Below are 17,955 nucleotides of genomic sequence, written 5' to 3' on the forward strand. Positions count from 1 at the left end.
AGTAGCAAAGATGTCGACCATAAATATAGTCACCTTGTCCTCTCCCTCTCCTGATTTTTCTATATCCAATTAATCACCAAATTCTTTTAAATATTTTAGTTTCTGTCTTCACTTCTCTCCTGGATTACAATAAGAAATTCCCAACGGATCTCTACTTGCAGGCCTTTCCTATCTTCTACCTGGCCACCAGAGTACTCCTTCTAAGCTATGGGTTTGATTACGTCATTCTCATGCAGGGGTCTCCATCACTTTCTGGATAAAACGCATGTAAAACCATTTAGGATCTGTTCTCTGCCTAAATCCCCAGGCTCATCTGCTAACAAAATCCATAAGCATTCAAATCTCTACACTTTCTAAAATATACGCAGTTCCTGGAACATTCCCTCTCATGCACTCATACTTTAATATTTATTGTTTTTGTAGTAAAGGCTGATTAAACAAATGAATCAGTGCTGTATCAAAAGAAAAGCTCAGAAGAGAGGGTTTAGTTATACTATCAGCTCTCCAGAAGCCAATATCACATCTTGAACCTGATGAACATCTAAGGTTGGAAGTTTTTCTCTAAAATAATGCAGTTTAGGGAATAAATCATGTAAATAAAAAAACATGGCAGATAGGCTGTTAAAAGTTTTCTAAGCATCTGAAAAAAAGAACTCAGAGTGTGGCAGGATGGTATACTCATAATATAAACTGTTGCAAGCACTTTATTCTTTACTACCAGAAAACTATTGTTTACACCACCACGGCAGTCGTGGGAGTGCCTGCTAGGATCTCCCTACTGCCAAGCCTGCAGTGGGCAGACAGCTCGCAGCTGCTGCACCTTCAGGATCCACTGCAGCCACGCGCTCCTCAATGACAAAACACGGCAAGGGGACTGGAGCCAGGCCATTTCTGCCCAATGCAGGGGTCCTGTAAGGGCAATCTTCATGCTGAGGCTCCCCGTTGGTTTGGTGAGACCCGCAGAGCTGCATTGCTCTCTGAGGCTCCGCCTCCTCAACTCTCTGCCTTCTGTCTGTCTTCATAGATGGCTGACCTACATCTCAGTCTCAGGCTCTGCTTGGCCATTTCTATTCCTCCCCTTTTATCTTTTATCTGTATCCCCACACTCCCTGAAGCTCACAAAATTCCACCTTAATATCTGCTTCACAGAAGACATGGACTGATACATTCCTATCCACTGGCTATAGATCTGTGAATCATTTGTAAAATAACTTAAACTTGTAATTCAGTAATGCTCCATGAACATATAATAATCACTTTATCTCATGCTTTTCACTTTGCATACTGTAGCAGCTTATAAAGAGCAGCAAGTTCTGAATTCGCTGGTAAATTTTAGCCAGTTTGTAAAATAAATGTCAGTGAAACTGGTAGAGGAAACATGACAGAAAAAAGAAGAATTCTCTATTTCTTTTCCTGTCAAAGATAGGATTAAACTAGACCTCTCTACAATTTCCTCTAGCTCTAAATATCTATGAGTCCCAGAGACTATCTAAAAGCACATAACCAAAGCCGATCATTTTTTGTTACTGAATTGGCAAACGTTTGAATGAATAGTATTGATTAAATTGTGTGTTATACAGTTGTCTAATAATTTTATGTGGCATACTGGCAAAAACTGATACCTATTATGTCTTAGGAATTCAGTTTGAATATGTTTTCCCACAAGCAAACTGCTCTCCCTGGTTCTAGTCTCTTCCCATTTTTGTCCATCCTACACATGCTGCCCACTCTCTCTCCCTAAAGCAGACCGGCAAGGAGCTCATTCTCGTGAACCAGAATGACTGGCTTTGTACCAATCTGCTGTGTGACATAATAATATGATTGCTGTGAGCATTAAAGGAGTTAATACAAGTTAAACACTTAGAACAGTGCTAAACATACAATAAGGGTTAGGTAAATGTTATATATTTTTATTATTTCATTTTCCCGGTAAAGAATTGGCAAAAGTACTCCCTATCCCACAAAATTACATATGAATATCTAATCTTGGTCTATAAAGTTCTCTATATAATGATTCCATTCTACCTTTGTCAGGCTTTCTTAATGTCCCCTAAAAATAGGGTCCAAGAGATTAAAGTTGTTGCATACCCATTCATTAAAAACAACAAAAAGGCAGTATGAAGCATTTAGGAGTGCTGACTAAATTGTCCCTGGGCTAATCTTCTTGAATAGTAATATCCAGTAGAATCCTCCATTTCCAAATCTCAGCTTTATCCCACATATTTTTGCTCTGGAAATTCCTTGGATGTTCAAATTATGTACGATTTATTTAAACACAAAACAAACATACACACACAGACACACACACACACACACACAGACACACACACACCCCGAGCGCTTACTATACTATTATACCAGGTAATATTTTAAGCATTTTACAAACAACAATTAATTTAATCAATATAAAAACCCTATTGAGTCATGCACAATGATCTTTCCCAATTTCCAGACAGGGAAGCTGAGGCAGTGAAAGTTGAAGCAGCTTGTCAAGGTCATCCTAATACACGGCAGCTCTCTCTAGGGTTCTTTCTCTAACTCCTACATTGTGCCTGCCTTTCTCAGGCACAAAGCACACACACTGGATTCAATTTCTGCCCACTGAGGCTTTCCAGACAGATGGACTGCCTGTTTTCCCAAACATGCCACATTGTTTCTTAAAGTCTGGGACTTCTTGCTTTGGTGGATGTCACCTTTGTTCTAGGAAAGTCCTTTTACTCATATACACTCTATGCTTTCTGTGGGACTTTTAGCATGACTTTTTTTTTTTTTAATATGCAATAGCAGCACTGGATCAGTACTCCAAAATCTGGAGATTCTAGGCTCACTGACTCCACTTACTAGCTATGCAGTCTCAGAAAAAACATATAAAACTCTGTGTCCTAGACCATGGATAAAAGGAAATCATAGTATCTTAATAGCTTACAGAACAGGATCAAATGAAATGTTTATGAAAATGCTTTACATACTGTCACAAAAATACATGGGTTCTAAAATCAGATCGATCATTTACCAATTGTGTAACTTTATAAATCTTACTTAACCTCTCTACGCCTCAGTTTCCTCTTCTGTAAAATGATGATAATAAATGTAAAGCACTGACACATAAATAGTAAGAAACTTTAAAGCACTTAGGAAAATATATAATCCACTGTGCCTCTATATTGTTACTGTAAACAAGATCAAAAAATACTAATTAAATTCCAGGTAAAAAGACACTATGTTCTACTAAGAAACATTTATATGTGTTATGAATAAAACTTTATAATTAAAAAAAAAAAAAACTAGAATAAGCAGCAAACTGTTAAAGAAATCCAAACACGAGCCTTTTTTTATACTTTTAAATATCAATCTATAACAAATAAGACTCTTAAATCCTTAGAGGTTTTATGAATATATCATTTTGATTTATAAAAAACAGAGAGTTTTGATTTTTGTCTTGTTTCCCCTTAAGACAAAAGGTACTTTTAAAACCTATATTTACTTATATTTAAAGTCTGGAAGAATTCTATGGTAAAGCAGTAAGAGTAAACTGATGTTTTTAAAAAAAATCAAACTGTCCAACTCAAAGATTTTTATAAAAGGAGAGGAGGGATATTAAAAAAGTTCCCTTTCTCTCTATGCTCTTTTCATCTGCTCTATCAATCAATGGAAATATAGCCAATATAAAGCTTATTTGCAAAAGTCCTAAGACCCTGAAGTTTTTAAATGGGCTATTTCTTAAACCTCAGACACTGAAGCCTCATTAGATGATCATGCATAACACTACCACAACTATATCTGTGGTAAATCTGAAATCACATTAAAATTTTAGAATTTGTTGTTGTTTTTGCAAATTTGTTTATCAGATAGGGTTAAGTGCTAATTCAGAACAAGAGAGGTTAGACTGATGTTCCAAAATATGCATCAGTATAATACACATTTATCTAATGGTGTTCTGCCCTTCTTGCCCCCCAATATGCCTAATCTCTACCACATGATATAATAAACATTTGATTTTTATATTTCTGTGATTTGTGATCTCTCTTGCTACAGCAAATCTAGGTTTTGTTGTTAATTCCAATAACTAACTATTGAATAACTATTCAATCTATAATCATTTCAAAACAAAGAACTTTCTTTGCGCCACTTAAAATTTACAAAAACATTTAGAATTACAAATGTTAAATTGCAATTATATTTTGTTATTGTGTCATCTAAAATTTTAAATTTGTTTTAAACCTTGTTCACGTGGATTTCCCTGGTATTTTGCAGCATTTTGTTTCTAAGGTCCTCAAAGAGTGATTTCTCCATATTCATTCCATCACAGGAGGATTAGGAGAGGTCTTGAAGTACAGTCTCCACATCTGAGACTTGAATCCCCTTCGATATCCAAGGGGGAATGGTTCTAGGACTCCCTACAGATGCCAAAATCCGAGGATGCTCAAGTCCCTTATATAAAGTGGTGTAGTAATTGCATATAACCTAAGCACATCCTGCCCTATAATTTAAACCATCTCTAGATTACTTACAACACCTAATACAACTTAATGCTATGTAAATAGTTGTTGGATTGTCACAAACTAAAGCTGTGCTTTCTGGAACTTTCTGGAATTTTTTTGTATATATTATATCTATATAATATACATTAAATTTTATTGAAGTATACTTGATTTACAATGTTGTATTAATTTCTGCTGTACAGCAAAGTGACTCAGTTGTACATATATAGATTCTTTTTCAAATTCTTTCATATTCTTTTCCATTATGGGTTATCACAGGATATTGGATATAGTTTTGTATTTTTTTGATACAAGGTTGGTTGGATCTACGGACGTGGAACCTGTGGATCTGGAGGGCCAACTGTGTAGATTTATGTTTTTGAGGATGGCAGCTCTCCTTTGAGTAGAAGAATTGTCATGTTTCAGCTGTGAGATAATAATTTCTAACACTAGATTCTTATACCCTGTAGAAGGTAGAGCTCGTTATTGTAAACAGCATTTCTAATTGTTCGACAAAAAGTGTGCCATAAAATATTTACTTTATCATATTAAACAACTTTTATAATTTTTGTTAATCTTGAATGTTTCTATGAGGGATGAAATTTGGGCATAAAATATTACCATACCAATAACAATGTGATTTTATATCATGAATAAAATATTTAGAAAATAGGAAATATAGATGCCAGGGAGAAATGGCGAATTGGAACTGTCAAAAGAGATTACTGCGTGTCCTTTCGGTAGAGTGCTAGGCATTGTCAGACTCTCCCTGGATAATCTGTTTCTAAAGGGTGTTCATCTTTGATTGTCTTCCTGGCCTGTTTTGCAATGATGAAATTAGTTGTAGACAATGAATAGTTATATATATATGATTTTTCTCATTACAATTAGAATGATACATTCACTAGAGATATGACTGGTTTATGTGAATTAGAAAAGATGACCCCAATCATTATATTTATTGTCTTATAGTATATTAACCAGTTTTGGACAGATTAACCAATTTGTTTAAGTATTCCTGATTGTCTACACACTCATACACACGAACAGACACAAACATATACAAATATGTATGTATATGTGTATCTGTATCTGTTCTTCAAATTTCTCTTTAAATCAGTTTACTCTCTTACTAGTCTCTTCATTAATTAGTAAGTTAAATAAAATCTTTAATTCGTGTTCATTTTATATTAATATCGTAGCCATGATTTTCCCTTTTGAAACATTTTAGCAGAGGGTTTTTCTAATATGAAGTGAATGCATTTGAAGAAAATTAGAATGTTACTGGGAAAATGTTTGCCAATTTTAGATAAATTTAGTGTCAGACACACAGGACCAACCGAATTACTTGTGAATGTGAATGAGGTGATGAATCAGGTTTAGAAAATCCTTAATCTCCAAGTAGTACAAGATTAAATGTGTTAAGGATTAAAACAATATTAAGTTCCTCGTGGATCATCACGTTTCTTTTTTGTAGTTCGTTGAACCATACAATGAACCTGAAATATCTGGATTAACAGGTACTAGAAGTTAAAATGTTACCATATTAAATAATGATCCTCAAAGGAATTTATGGCCAATAGAAGATCAGAAGCATTCCAGGCATTAGAATATGTTTGATTTGTAAAAGAGAAAAAAATAAAACACACACACACAGATGTACACTTACACAAACACAAGTACACAGACCCAATGCTATGCAAAATTGTTAAATGTCCTCCAGGCGATATACTTTCAATGTATCACATTTAGCTAAAACTTATAGTGAGAATGAATTATCAGACACCTTCGCAACAGCCCTTTCCCCCGTACACTATATTGAAAAAATACGTACAGTCTGGGCTAGTTTCGAACTCAAACTTGCGACTGTTGGTCCCAAATCCAGCTGCGGTCCGGGCTCGGATTTGGAATACATACGTAGTATCAGGCTTGAGGCTACTGATGGTAACATTTGTGCCTCTTGCCCTGAGAATCGTATAACTTGTCTCTTGTTCCTGCTTTGAGGTAAGAAAAATCACGTTAAAATCGAATCTTCCTAATGCTGTCAAATGGTAAAAAGGTGAACCACTCAAAACCAATTCTTTTAAATTTTTAACACAGCTCATAGGACAGATAAAAGAGGTGACAATCATTTAACTCTCTGAATGTAATAGAGGCATTTTAAGCAAAAAATATTTACAGAATTTCCCAACTTGGATAAAATAATTTGTTCCCTGCACATAATGCAGGAAAAGTTAGTTTTCATTTTTACCAATTACTGAATATGTGGATGAAAATAAGTTCTCTTCAAAGCTGAGGCTGAATGAAAGCTTCAGTCTAATTCCAAGAATAAACTTATAAAGACGAAAATATCCCCTTGAATTAAACTTAACAGGAATGTCCTACTGATTCTCAGAAAATATTTCCATTAACTGTAAAATATTAAACTTAAAAAGGTCCAGGTTTTATATATAAACTCTACATTAATAACTTTCTTAGTATCAGCTATATTTACACTGTGTTTAATCTAAGTCACTATGGTTTAGTAGACATGAAAATCTTCAGATAAAAGTCTAGAAATATTTCCCAGAAGGATTTACATTGTACAGTAGGAGATTCACACTGCACATTAATTGTAAAGACTTTTTGTGTCAAGCCTTGTTTATGAAAAGGGACTTCCAGGAATTGTGTTTTTCCTTTAACATACGTTAGTATATGAGCACTTTATGGGTCACCTAATTTCAAGTAATGGTGGAATATCCCTGTACCTGGTGTGGGACCTGGAGTGGGTGATATAGAACAATGCATATCCTCAACCAAAACTAAATAGAATATTACAGAAAAAATGTAGTGCGTTATAGATACTTTTTAGTTAAAAATGCTGGTTATGTATCAGATAGCATTTGAATTAGTATATTAAATAATAAAGAGGGCTGAATATATTTATTTTGTGGAAATCATTATTTCATGTGTTAAAAAAAATTATTAAGCATATACCCAGAACGTGGCTCTGTTCATCATCACTAATGAACTAAACAATCAAGAAAGCTAGACTTTGTAGAGCTTAAATTCTAGCAAAATGCTCAAAATATTTCTAAGCATCATATATATATTTGGAAATAATTTTAAAATTTATGAATGTATGCTATAAAAAATTTTTATATAAAGTATATTAAAAATAATATTACACATAAATATGCATCAAATTTAAAATGCTTAGAGAATAATAGATTCAGTCATTTTTTTCCTGCACTAATTAATATTGTTTTAAAATATGGATGTATATTGTGCTTTGTTAGTGGAGTTTGAGATAAGTTCAGAAAATGCTTTATGTTTGTAAAAGATATGAAGGTAAATTACTAGTATTTTTGAATCAGTTTCATAGATCTACAAGTTGGGTGTTCCCTGGGTCTGCTATCCAGTCTGAACTAAGGTGCATCATTAATTGTCTTTTTATTTTGTTGTATCATCTATAAAACATGGATTCTTATATTTGCCCAGTCTATCTTGTCACACTTTTAAAAAGAGAAGATCATGATCAAGTGAGTACCTGACAGTACCACAGTGGATCACTGAAAGCTAGGAGGTAACTTATTTATACTATGATTTTGGCACAGTGAGGTTTATAAGGTCTCACTTTCTTTCAGTGAAAGAGACATACCTTTTTCCCTGTAGGGGGCAGTATGAAAAAAAATGGGATCACATTTGTGAAATACATTAACTTCAATAAACAGAATAACTACATAGTGCAAAGGAATGTTTATACATTTTTTTTTTTTTGGACAACTGACCATACCACTAATTCTCATATCTCTAAAATAATCCATTTTCATGTAGAGGAAGGTATGCAATATGGGGGAAAACATACTACATGAGGAGTCATGGCTGCCAGAATTCAAAACAAAGATCTAATGTTTATTAGCAGTGAGGCTGTGAGAAATTCAGATAATGCCATCGACTCTCAGTTTTCTTATTTGTAAAAGAACCTATTTGCCCACTTTCATCAGATTATCAGACAGCTCAAAATAATGTATGCAGAAGTATTCTATAAATATAAACTATATCAACTCACAATTTGTTTTTATTTCATTTTAAAATACTTTGTAAACTGCAGCAGATACACGAATATGTCATGTTCATATTAGTAGCTATAAAACCACCCAGCTCTAATGATAAGATTTGAATACATCTTGCTTTCAAACCCAGCCATAAATTATAACCAGGGAGAAATAAGTGGTACTTAGAGTGATGAAATACCATGGCTTAAATTCTACTTATAAATAATCGTGTACCTATTTTTTATAATTGCATTACTGAACCACAATTTTATGATGTGAGGCAAACTTATCTACCCACTCCTATCTTCTACATTTCCTTGTACAAAGTCAAGAAAGCTTTCCATCATCAGTTCAATAACACAATCATTTTGTTATTAATTCAATGTTCCTATCTGTATTGAAGGAAATTCATGTGAGTGTGAAGGTCAGGAAATGATGCTTAAGGCAATGAACTCAGGAATAGTTCATCAATAGATTAAGGAATCGCTATATAATAGTTGGTAGAACAGGTGTCTCAGTGTGGAAGGACACAAATGTCATCTCTAATACCATAACTAGATGACTTAACATTTGATAGTGACATCTTTTGCTATGGCTTATTGCTATAGAATGGAGGATATTTGACACAATGATTTCTAAACCCTTCTCTACCTATAAATCAAAGGTATCACACGACCAGAATTCTAAACAGAGCTCTTTCACTTGCTAGCAGTGTCATTGGTTTCTCTGAAAGAGCACACTCATGATAAGGTAACCTCTTTCCCTACACAACTCAACCCTTTAACATTATCTCCCCACCTTTTCATAGTATTTGACCTCATAGTCCAATATGATCCCATTAGGATGTTCAGGTTCTTGCCAGGATAAAGAAATGCTGTTTCTGGATGTCCGATCTTTCTTAATCATCATGACAGGTGATGGAGCTGTAAAGAGAGGATGGGAGGGGATGATGGGATGAGGAAAATTAATCGGATTGGGAAGGGCAGTAAAGAAGAGCAGAGAGGCAAGGGAACAAGCAAACGGAGTCTATTGTTGTTCTAATCTTTGGCAAGAAAGCACTATTTCCATTTCAAAGGCTCTTGAGTATTAATCTGGCCTCATATCAAGCCTCCGAAGCTGGATTATAGCCCTGGTACATACAGGCCTATGGAAAATGAGCTGAGATTTTCAGCTGCTGGTGGATTAGTGGCAAGTGAGCATATGCTTTCAATCTGCTACTATAAAGTAAGCAATGAAATATATGTGATATATTAAAAAAAGAACAAAACATCAGGACTACCTATTTGTTATAACGTTGCAAAGTTATGAATACCAGATTCTGCAGCTCACTGATAACATTTTCATATGCAACTCTGTAAGAAGACCAGAATCCATTACACACAAGGAGTCCCATGGTATCCATAGGTAATAATAATATTCAGTGTATTGTAAAATAGGTAGGATTTAGGACATAGTGTAGTAGATCTTGACTTCTGACAAAAGTCTCTCATGAATAAAAATATATATCAGGAAAAAACCATCCCTGCTTTTACATTTTCATTTCTTAAAAAAATATATATTTAATAAGAAGTACTGAGGAAATGAGTGCTGTTTGTGTCACAACTCTATAGATACATTTTGAGGTATCTTATTGGGTGATGACTCTATATTTGCTATGTTTTTCTATGCATTATCAAAAGTATAGAATATGAATAAAAAACAATCTGTTTGGATCAGATATCATAGGGTCACCATTTTTTCTAATGGAAGATTAAATATGTTTTAAGAGGTATACTTCAAATCCTTCCATTAAAAAGAAAAATGCATACTATCCATCAAAGTACCTTTGCTTTCTATTTTTTTCTTTTTTAATAAATTTATTTATTTTTGGCTGTATTGGGTCTTTGTTGCTGCGCGTAGGCTTTCCCTAGTTGTGGTGAGCGGGGGCTACTCTTCGTTGTGGTGTGTGGGCTTCTCATTGCAGTGGCTTCTCTTGTTGCAGAGCACAGGCTCTAGGCACGCGGGCTTCAGTAGTTGTGGCATGCGGGCTGAGTAGCTGTGGCTCGCGGGCTCTAGAGTACACGCTCTGTAGCTATGGTGCACAGGCTTAGTTGCTCCGCGGCATGTGGGATCTTCCCGGACCAGGGATTGAACACGTGTCCCCTGCATTGGCAGGCAGATTCTTAACCACTGTGCCACCAGGGAAGTCCTACCCTTGGTTTCAAATTTCAATCTTGCTACAATGGCCAACCAAAATATCTCACTGTGGAGTTCGGTGGCATTCTGCTGTAATGGAATGCAGCAAAATAAATTACAAACATGAAACAAACAAAAATGTAGAATTCTCAGGCACATCAACTGCTGAATTGCTTTCATTGCTAAAGGACATATTTTTTTATAGATTTTTCTCAAATCAAGGACTATTAGAACCCAGTATATCTGTATTCCCTACAACAGCTAGCAATAAATGTTCCCTATATGTTGATTTGAAGTTTCTATGATTATTACTTGATGACTTTTGCATCCAACCTCTCACCTAAATTGTTCCTGTCTATAAATGCCTTTCATTTTTATTCTTCACTTAAAAATAGAGCTTTCATTAAACTTGCCTTGTGACACTTTTTTAGAAAGTATAAACCTAAATGAAAGATCTATTGCAGTACATTTTCCATCCACCTATTTCTATTATTTGTAAGATCTTCTTAGGAACTTTTGTACTTAAAGCCTCATTACTTTAATGGCCAGGGGATGATTACTTAATCGTTTTCCAAAGAAAAATGTAGGTGTTGATTTTCTGATAGAAAAGTAAAATCATTTTCTTATTCACATCTTGCTCCCATTAACAATTAACATTCTTTCATGTAACTTGATGTCATTTACCTTTTATGTTCACTTTCTGTCTATTCAATATTATTGTTTTATTTCTCAAACTGGTTTCACAACACCCCCAGCTCTCACCCCGAGGCAGTTTGCTGCTCTGAAATTGATTCTAAGCAAAGGATAAGTTATTTTGGTTATATTTAGTTGAAATTTTAAAAACATATTTGAAGTTTATAAACACGTCACTGAGTTAGAAATAAATAACAGGTACATTAAATTTTTAAGAATTAATTTCTTTTTACTTACTCTAATACTTAGAAAAATCAATTTATTATTTAATCGTTAATAGAATAATTTCAGCCCCAATGTCCTTGGAACGAAATTTTGCTTTTTGTACAAAAATAATAGAGAAATTCTACCAACTTTCCTCCTGAAGTAAATCTATTAATAGAATAACTTCTAATGTGTGCTTACAGAGCATTTCAAAGAAGCTGAATGTTGGAACACTTCCCTAGTAAACCCATGGAGACCCTCCCTACTTCATTTCATATCACCATGAACCTGGTTTCTTTTTCTTAACAGTTAAAATACATTTTCAAGAAGGTTTGAAAATTACCGGGTATAGCATCTCTCCTTAGAAAAGAGGAGAGAGAAAATAATTCATTTCCAAGAACAGTTGTGAAGATCGTATTAAGTTTTTAATGAAAGCTTTCCAGGCTCTTTTGGGGAGCTGCTTAAATTTTATTGCTTCTGCACTGAGCAAGACTTTATAACTGTTGAAATTCTTCAAAGGTCTTTGAGCAAGCTGCAGTGCCCTGTTGGACTGTAATAAATAGCCTTTTGTAATTCCACACTTACTTAAGTAGAGGCAATTGCTCGACGCTTGTGCCACCTCTAAGTTAAATGAACCTTTTCGGATTGCTGCTTTTAGGCCCCTGTTAAGTCATTTGTTCTGCTCTTTTAATACACACCCTTTGTACTGGCTGCATTTCAGCAGTTTCAACCCAGTACACCAGCTGAAATCCTGTTACATTTAGGTAATGATCATCAATATTTCAATATTAATAAATAATTACCAGAAATTGTTTTTCTCTCCCCTAATAAATAATTTTAAGACATAATTAAACACATGTAGCAAGAGAAAAATTCCATGGGCATTCCACGGTATCCACGCTTTCTAAAATGTTTTCTAGAACACTTCTTAATTCATGTCTTGAAGTATAATTTATCTATACTTGCTCATGTGTTGTAATACAATTTGTAACATTGATGAGAAACAGTGATTATTTGTTTTTTGGTTGGTTTTTAGGTATCAAAGAGTGATGTGTTCAAAGTAATTTTCAAAATTCATAGAAATTCTTATTTTTCTGTATAAAAGAACGTGATACAATGTATATCAATGATGCAATGTATATCATACATTTGATTTATTTTATTCTCATTCCTCTGTTTTTTTAAATTTGTAATTCAAAGGAGTGGTGGGTAATAGTTGTACAGAATGAAAAAAAAATTCTAAAATTAGAGAAATGCTTGGAAGGAGAGTGAAAAGTTACTGAGGCAGAGGAAGCACAGGTTTTCCCTGGCAAAATGCTGGTGTATAAGCTAAAACAGCGATTACTGATGAACACTTCAACAGCCCAGGATTAAGAGATTTAGTCTGGTGACTTTTATATACCTCAAATTATATATTATTACAATGATTCTCTTATTAACAGGAAGAAGTTGATGACTAAGTAGGTTGCTATGAAACAGGTCCAGGAATTTACACAGTTTAGTGAATGAATAATTTTTTAGGGGGAAAAAAAATGAAGAAACTGGTAAGAAGAAAAATTAAAACAGTAGGAAGATAATAATTTTTAGTAAGTTAATAACTCTAAAGTAATGTCTGGGTGTGTAACATACATTTTTGTTGTGTTGGTATTTGAGAGGGAGCAAATATTTGATCCTTAGCTTTTGCTATTCTGAGTATAATTGGATATACGTGCTCTTTGCAAAATAAAGAAAGGAGATATGATATACTTGGTAAAGTGAAATTTTATTTTTAACTAAAATATTTCTTAAAAGAATACAAATACAAGAGAAAAACTGTGAAGGTTGGGAGGGAACAATAAGCCCATAAATCATACAGTTAATCACCCTCCATGAAGTTTTTCTGAACTTTCTCCACACCACTGAAAAATTCGGAACACTCTGAATACTGAAAAATTTCTTAACTTGTGGTGTCACAGTGAACTTGCTCATGGCTCTCTCAATTCATTCTTTAAAATTTTTCTTAGGTCACGACATAGGACTTGACAGATATTTCACCCCATGTTATCTAGTAATATGTGTTTTGTGAAAGCTGGTATCAAAATGCTTTTCAATTTCTGTTCTAAGGAGACATACCTTTCTGGGAACCAAGGGTTGAATTATTCCCTGAGTATTTTCTTCCCTATTTCCAGGCCACTGTAATGGCAGTTTCTTGAATCAGAGACATGCATGACTAGTCCAGAAGATAGACAGAGAAGTATAACCCTTAATAATTCATAATTGAACCCCAGTTATTTATTTACAGAGGAAGAGTAAGATTTCCTCTCAATGTCAGCCTAGCCTGAGCCATTGGTTGCATCTAATGTAATAATAGAAAAGCAAATTACAATGGGCAAGCAAAGATGTTAGTCTAAGAAAGGTTTCTATGTAAAGAGATCTGGTTAGAGATGGGGCTTGTGTAGTTCATAATTTGTATTTGAATCACACAATACTTGTGTATCCAAATCTACTGTCAGACGTGGAAAGGATTTATTATTTTAACTATGGTGTTTTTAAGCGGCATTTACCATTATTCTGTAACTAAAATATGACCCATCCTTAGAATCAGGAAGTCAAAACTTCAAAATTCAACTCTAAGGATCTGGTTTTGTTCGTTTGTTTTTATTGGGACTTTCCTCTTTCTGGGTTTGGGAATTTCTAATGAACCTCTGAGGTATCTCTGTGGTTTAGAGATTGGACAAGTTAAAGTAATAAGAAAAAAGGCTCAGTATTTCTTTTTCTAAGGGAGCCAAAGCTTTTAAAAATTATCTCCATGGGAAAATATTATCGAGTAAATGGTTGAAAGATTTTTCCTTTGAATCAGGCATGCCTTTAAAAGCATGCCTCTCTTATTTTTTTGTACCATTCATTACAATGCCCGCTTAAGAACATTTCCCTCTTAGTTTTTTTTCAGAAGTGGACATTTCTATAAAGTCCAGAAACACTCTTGAGTTTGAATAGCATAATCATTCATAGCTTAATGTTCTCCATCTTACCACCCCTGTCCTGATTTCCCAAACTTGTTCTCCAGAATTTCTTGTTTTGGTCCCAGGACTCACCATTTTTACAGCCTACCAGTTTTAATTTCAGAGTTATACTTCTTTATATAGTCTCCCTCACCAATAACACTGCATGCCAATCAGCTTCAGCACCTGAAAGTCGATGAATTTTCTTTCTACCCAGTTATAGTTTTTCCAACCCTGCTTCAGTTCAAACCATTGCCATGTTTCACGTGTATTGGATTCTGTGCCTCTCATCTCAATCTTTCCAGAACTTCCTTCAATTTTCCACACATTTTTGATTATTTATCATTTTATAAAGCAAAGGAAACATTAACCGTCTTCTCCTTCAAAACCTCATAATTTCAAATCAGTTTTCCTAAACTTGTTAACTAAAAAATAAGTTTCAAAGAAAAGGTCTAGCAATCTATATTTTGAAGAATTTGATGTCAGAAACCTCTTAAGATCACACATTTGGGAAATTCTGGACTACAATAGGATATGTAATTTGAAATTCATTACATTATTATTTAAGATTCCTCATTAGACTGTAACATACATACCAGATTTATCATTTATTGCTCGCCTTTCAAACTAAAATTCTAAAGACAATTCCTTAGGCCACTGCCTACAATTGTACTTGCAATATACTCCCTGTCTGGAACACTCAATCTCTTCCCTTTTCCACTGGAAAAATCTCTTCTACTCATTATCCTTAGAAAGGCATTGCTAATATACAGCTTTTTTTGAGTCCCTTAGGCAATAGTTAATCAGCTCCTTCCTCTGTTCTGATATATAGTATAGTTGTTCATTCTCTTATTATTTAGCCCATCTCACGGTGTTGCAATTATACCATTTGCTTACTAGTGTGTCTTCCCATTAGATTGTAAGTTCCTCAGAGTCTTTAGTGCCTAGCATCACACCAACTGTACATAAATCTAGTTATTCAGTTTGGTTAGCTTTGCAAAAAAATGTACAATATATTTTGTGACTAGTTCCTTTGAAAGATAATCCTATTTAGCTCCTGATTTATTATTAAAATAATAAAATTCAAACAAACATGAAAATTATAAGATGTTAAACAGAGATACCTTTTTCTGTAAAATTATATCATTTATTTTGTATAGTAAAGAGAAAAATAATTTTCTAAACTGAATCAGTAGTGCTGGGAGAAAAACATTCTAAAACATATACATTGAAAGTAAATTTTGAGCAAGATCTCTCCAGAGGAGAAAATTCTGGTCAAAATTTTAGGCTTCTTAGTTCTAAATTTCTAAAATCTTTAAAATTTTCATTATTAAAATTTGAATACCCCAGAGTAGTTTTAAAGAGTGGAGAATGCAGTTAAAATGTATAATCTCATTCCCATCTCAGCATGGAGCAATAAAAGAGAAAGAAAACAGTAGTAATAGAAGGGTTCATTTCATAGATGTTTATTGCATGAATTCATCAAAACAGATGCTGTTTTTCATTTTTCAATTGATCTTTAACATTAAGTTCTCCTTCTTTTAAAATCATTCAATATCCTCTTACAATCGGATCAATCTTCAATACGTTGTTTTAAAAAAATCTAGTTCTTCCTCTCCTTTACTCTCACACTACTACCATACTTACGACACTTCTGGTCAGCAAATGTGTAGGTTTCCCCACACTAATCAATTCTGATTTGGTTTCCTACAATTTAACTCAATTTTGACACTATCTACTGGCAAACAGTGTCATATTCCACACGTTAGAGGCTGAATCTCACAACACTGCCCCTCACCTCAGATGCTAATCACGATTAGAAGCTTCCCAGGTTACCCACAATTTCTGTGTGACCTGGCTACAAATTGGAGGTTCCCATGACCCTCTGCTCTGGTTCAATTAATTTGCTAGAGTGGCCACAGAACTCAGGGAAACACGTTTACCAGTTTATTAAAGAATATGATAAAGGATACAGAAGAACAGCCAGATGAAGAGACATAGGGCAAGGTCTGCGAGGCTAAGTTCAGGAGCTTCTGTCTCTGTGGAGCTGGGGTGTGTTCACTGACCTGGAAGATCTCCTAACCCCATACCATTGGATTTTTATGGAAGCTTCATCACGTAGGCATGATAGGTCATTAACTCCATTTTCAGCCCTTCCCCCTTAACAAGGGAATGGGGTGGGCTGAAAATTCCAGGCTTCTAATAAAGGCTTGGTCTTTCTGGTGAGCAGTCCTCCTCCAGAAGCCATTCAGGAGCCCACCCAGAGTCACCTCATTAGAACAAAAGACACTCCTATCACCCAAGAAATTACAAGAGCTTCAGGTGTGTGGTGTTAGGAACTGGGGTAGAAGACAAAAGGACAAAAGATGTTCCTAGTACTCTTATCGCTTAGGACATTGTGAGTTTTAGTAGCTCTGTGCCAGGACCAGGAGGCAGAGACCAGTATATATATTTTCTATAATCTCCATATGTAATATGGCTTTGAAAATCTATGGGGGGTAATCATAGGTTTCTAGATATAATTCTTCACTGTAAAAGAGGTTAATATTGACACATAGCTATTTTTAAGGGTTTTATTATCCACTAAGAGTTGTCTAAAATAAAAAAATCTTGTAGGTAGGAAATAACAGAAAGTAGAGCAAATAAAGATTTCTTTTAAAACTACGTGTCTTTGAAAAATACAGCATACCAGCAAACCTGTCATAAAATATTGAGATTCCTGGAGACATTATATACATTTATAGCATCAGTACATTTTAGAAAAAAAATAATGTTCCTTGGATTTGCTGAGATATTCTACAATATTCTTCTCTTTAAGTCCTTCGAAGAACCATGAGTACTCTCAACATGCCTGTAGTCTCCGAGTCCAGTGAGCCCTAATTAAGGACTTCATGCATGTACAAGGCAATGAAAATGGCAGGTGGTTATTCATCTAAATGTGTGTGTGTGTGTGTGTGTGTGTGTTTAGCCTAATGTTCTCTATTTACACAGATAATATGATGCTGCTGGAGGGTCTAGCTGTCTTTTAACACGAGACAACTAAAATTAAATTACATCTAGGGCATTCTTTTCCTTCATCGATTACACATGAAGCATAAAGTACTCTCAAAATTCCTAGACAGATAGACATTTAGCTCTGCATGCATTATTTTAAAATATGCAATATTCTTTACATTATTTCTGAAAATCCACACTTCTAAGGCCTGAGCCTAAATTTAGAAAAATGCATTCCAGAGATAATATACATGGAAAGGATAGAATCTTCCCTCCCAGAGACCCAAAAGTTGTCTGAGAAATTCCTCACTTCATAAGATTTCTAAATATCTTAAAATTTCCAGGAGATACAACTTGGCTTTGGGAATAGCAATATGTCTTCATTCTGAA

General features: G+C 34.4%; 1 protein-coding gene across 3 annotated transcripts in view; it reads right to left on the reverse strand.

Annotated features, from left to right (window-relative positions):
• EPHA3 (EPH receptor A3) overlaps nt 1–17,955 on the reverse strand; it is a 377,074-nt gene that overhangs the window by 74,995 nt on the left and 284,124 nt on the right. For 2 of the 3 annotated variants that reach the window (XM_082460350.1, XM_082460348.1), the window contains 2 exons: nt 9,317–9,441; nt 6,316–6,478 (listed from right to left, as the gene is read on the reverse strand). In XM_082460350.1, coding sequence (XP_082316476.1) covers nt 6,316–6,478; nt 9,317–9,441 — 288 coding nt within the window. The remainder of the gene's footprint in view (nt 1–6,315; nt 6,479–9,316; nt 9,442–17,955) is intronic. The other variant, XM_082460349.1, reaches the window with a different exon arrangement.

The sequence above is a fragment of the Balaenoptera physalus genome (genome assembly GCF_965194825.1).
Source record: "Balaenoptera physalus genome assembly, chromosome: 4".
Lineage (NCBI taxonomy): Eukaryota > Metazoa > Chordata > Mammalia > Artiodactyla > Balaenopteridae > Balaenoptera > Balaenoptera physalus.